Below are 483 nucleotides of genomic sequence, written 5' to 3'. Positions count from 1 at the left end.
AAAAAAAAAAAAAAAAAAAAAAATCAAGTAAAAAAAACAAAACAAAAAGAAGTGGAAGAATTTTCATCTTCAAAGACGTCTGACTGCCATGAAAACTAAAGCACACTCCATCTCACCTGATAAATAAAGCCACTCATCCGGGGACTGGCAGAGAGCATAACCAGCACATTAGAGAAAAGCATTAGGTAGCGCTCCTCTTTTTCCTGAAAGAAACAAACACAGTTTGTTTACATTCACAAAAAGATAGTCAGGTTGGGGTGGCTATAAATTTAATGATTTTCTATATAGGTCATGCCATAATTCTTGTGTGGACTTCTTGAGGTTGTTCTTGTCTGTGTGACACATACAGGTCCTTCTCAAAAAATTAGCATATTGTGATAAAGTTCATTATTTTCTGTAATGTACTTAAGTTTCTCATATTTTAGATTCATTGCACACCAAGTGAAGTAGTTCAAGCCTTTTATTGTTTTAATATTGATGATT

The 483-nt window shown here is 33.1% G+C and overlaps 1 protein-coding gene across 1 annotated transcript in view; it reads right to left on the bottom strand.

Moving 5' to 3' along the window:
* Nucleotides 1–203, bottom strand: part of LOC106535237 (rho guanine nucleotide exchange factor 6) — a gene marked incomplete at its 5' end in the record, with an annotated part of 14143 nt that extends 13940 nt beyond the window's left edge. The window contains 1 exon segment of the mRNA XM_014032194.1: nt 117–203. Within this exon segment, the coding sequence (XP_013887648.1) occupies nt 117–203 (87 nt within the window).
* Between the last annotated feature and the right edge of the window lie 280 nt (nt 204–483).

This window comes from Austrofundulus limnaeus, unplaced genomic scaffold (genome assembly GCF_001266775.1).
Source record: "Austrofundulus limnaeus strain Quisiro unplaced genomic scaffold, Austrofundulus_limnaeus-1.0 Scaffold1392, whole genome shotgun sequence".
NCBI lineage: Eukaryota > Metazoa > Chordata > Actinopteri > Cyprinodontiformes > Rivulidae > Austrofundulus > Austrofundulus limnaeus.
Note: the sequence above shows the minus strand (reverse complement) of the source record. Positions and strands in the feature narration are given on the sequence as shown.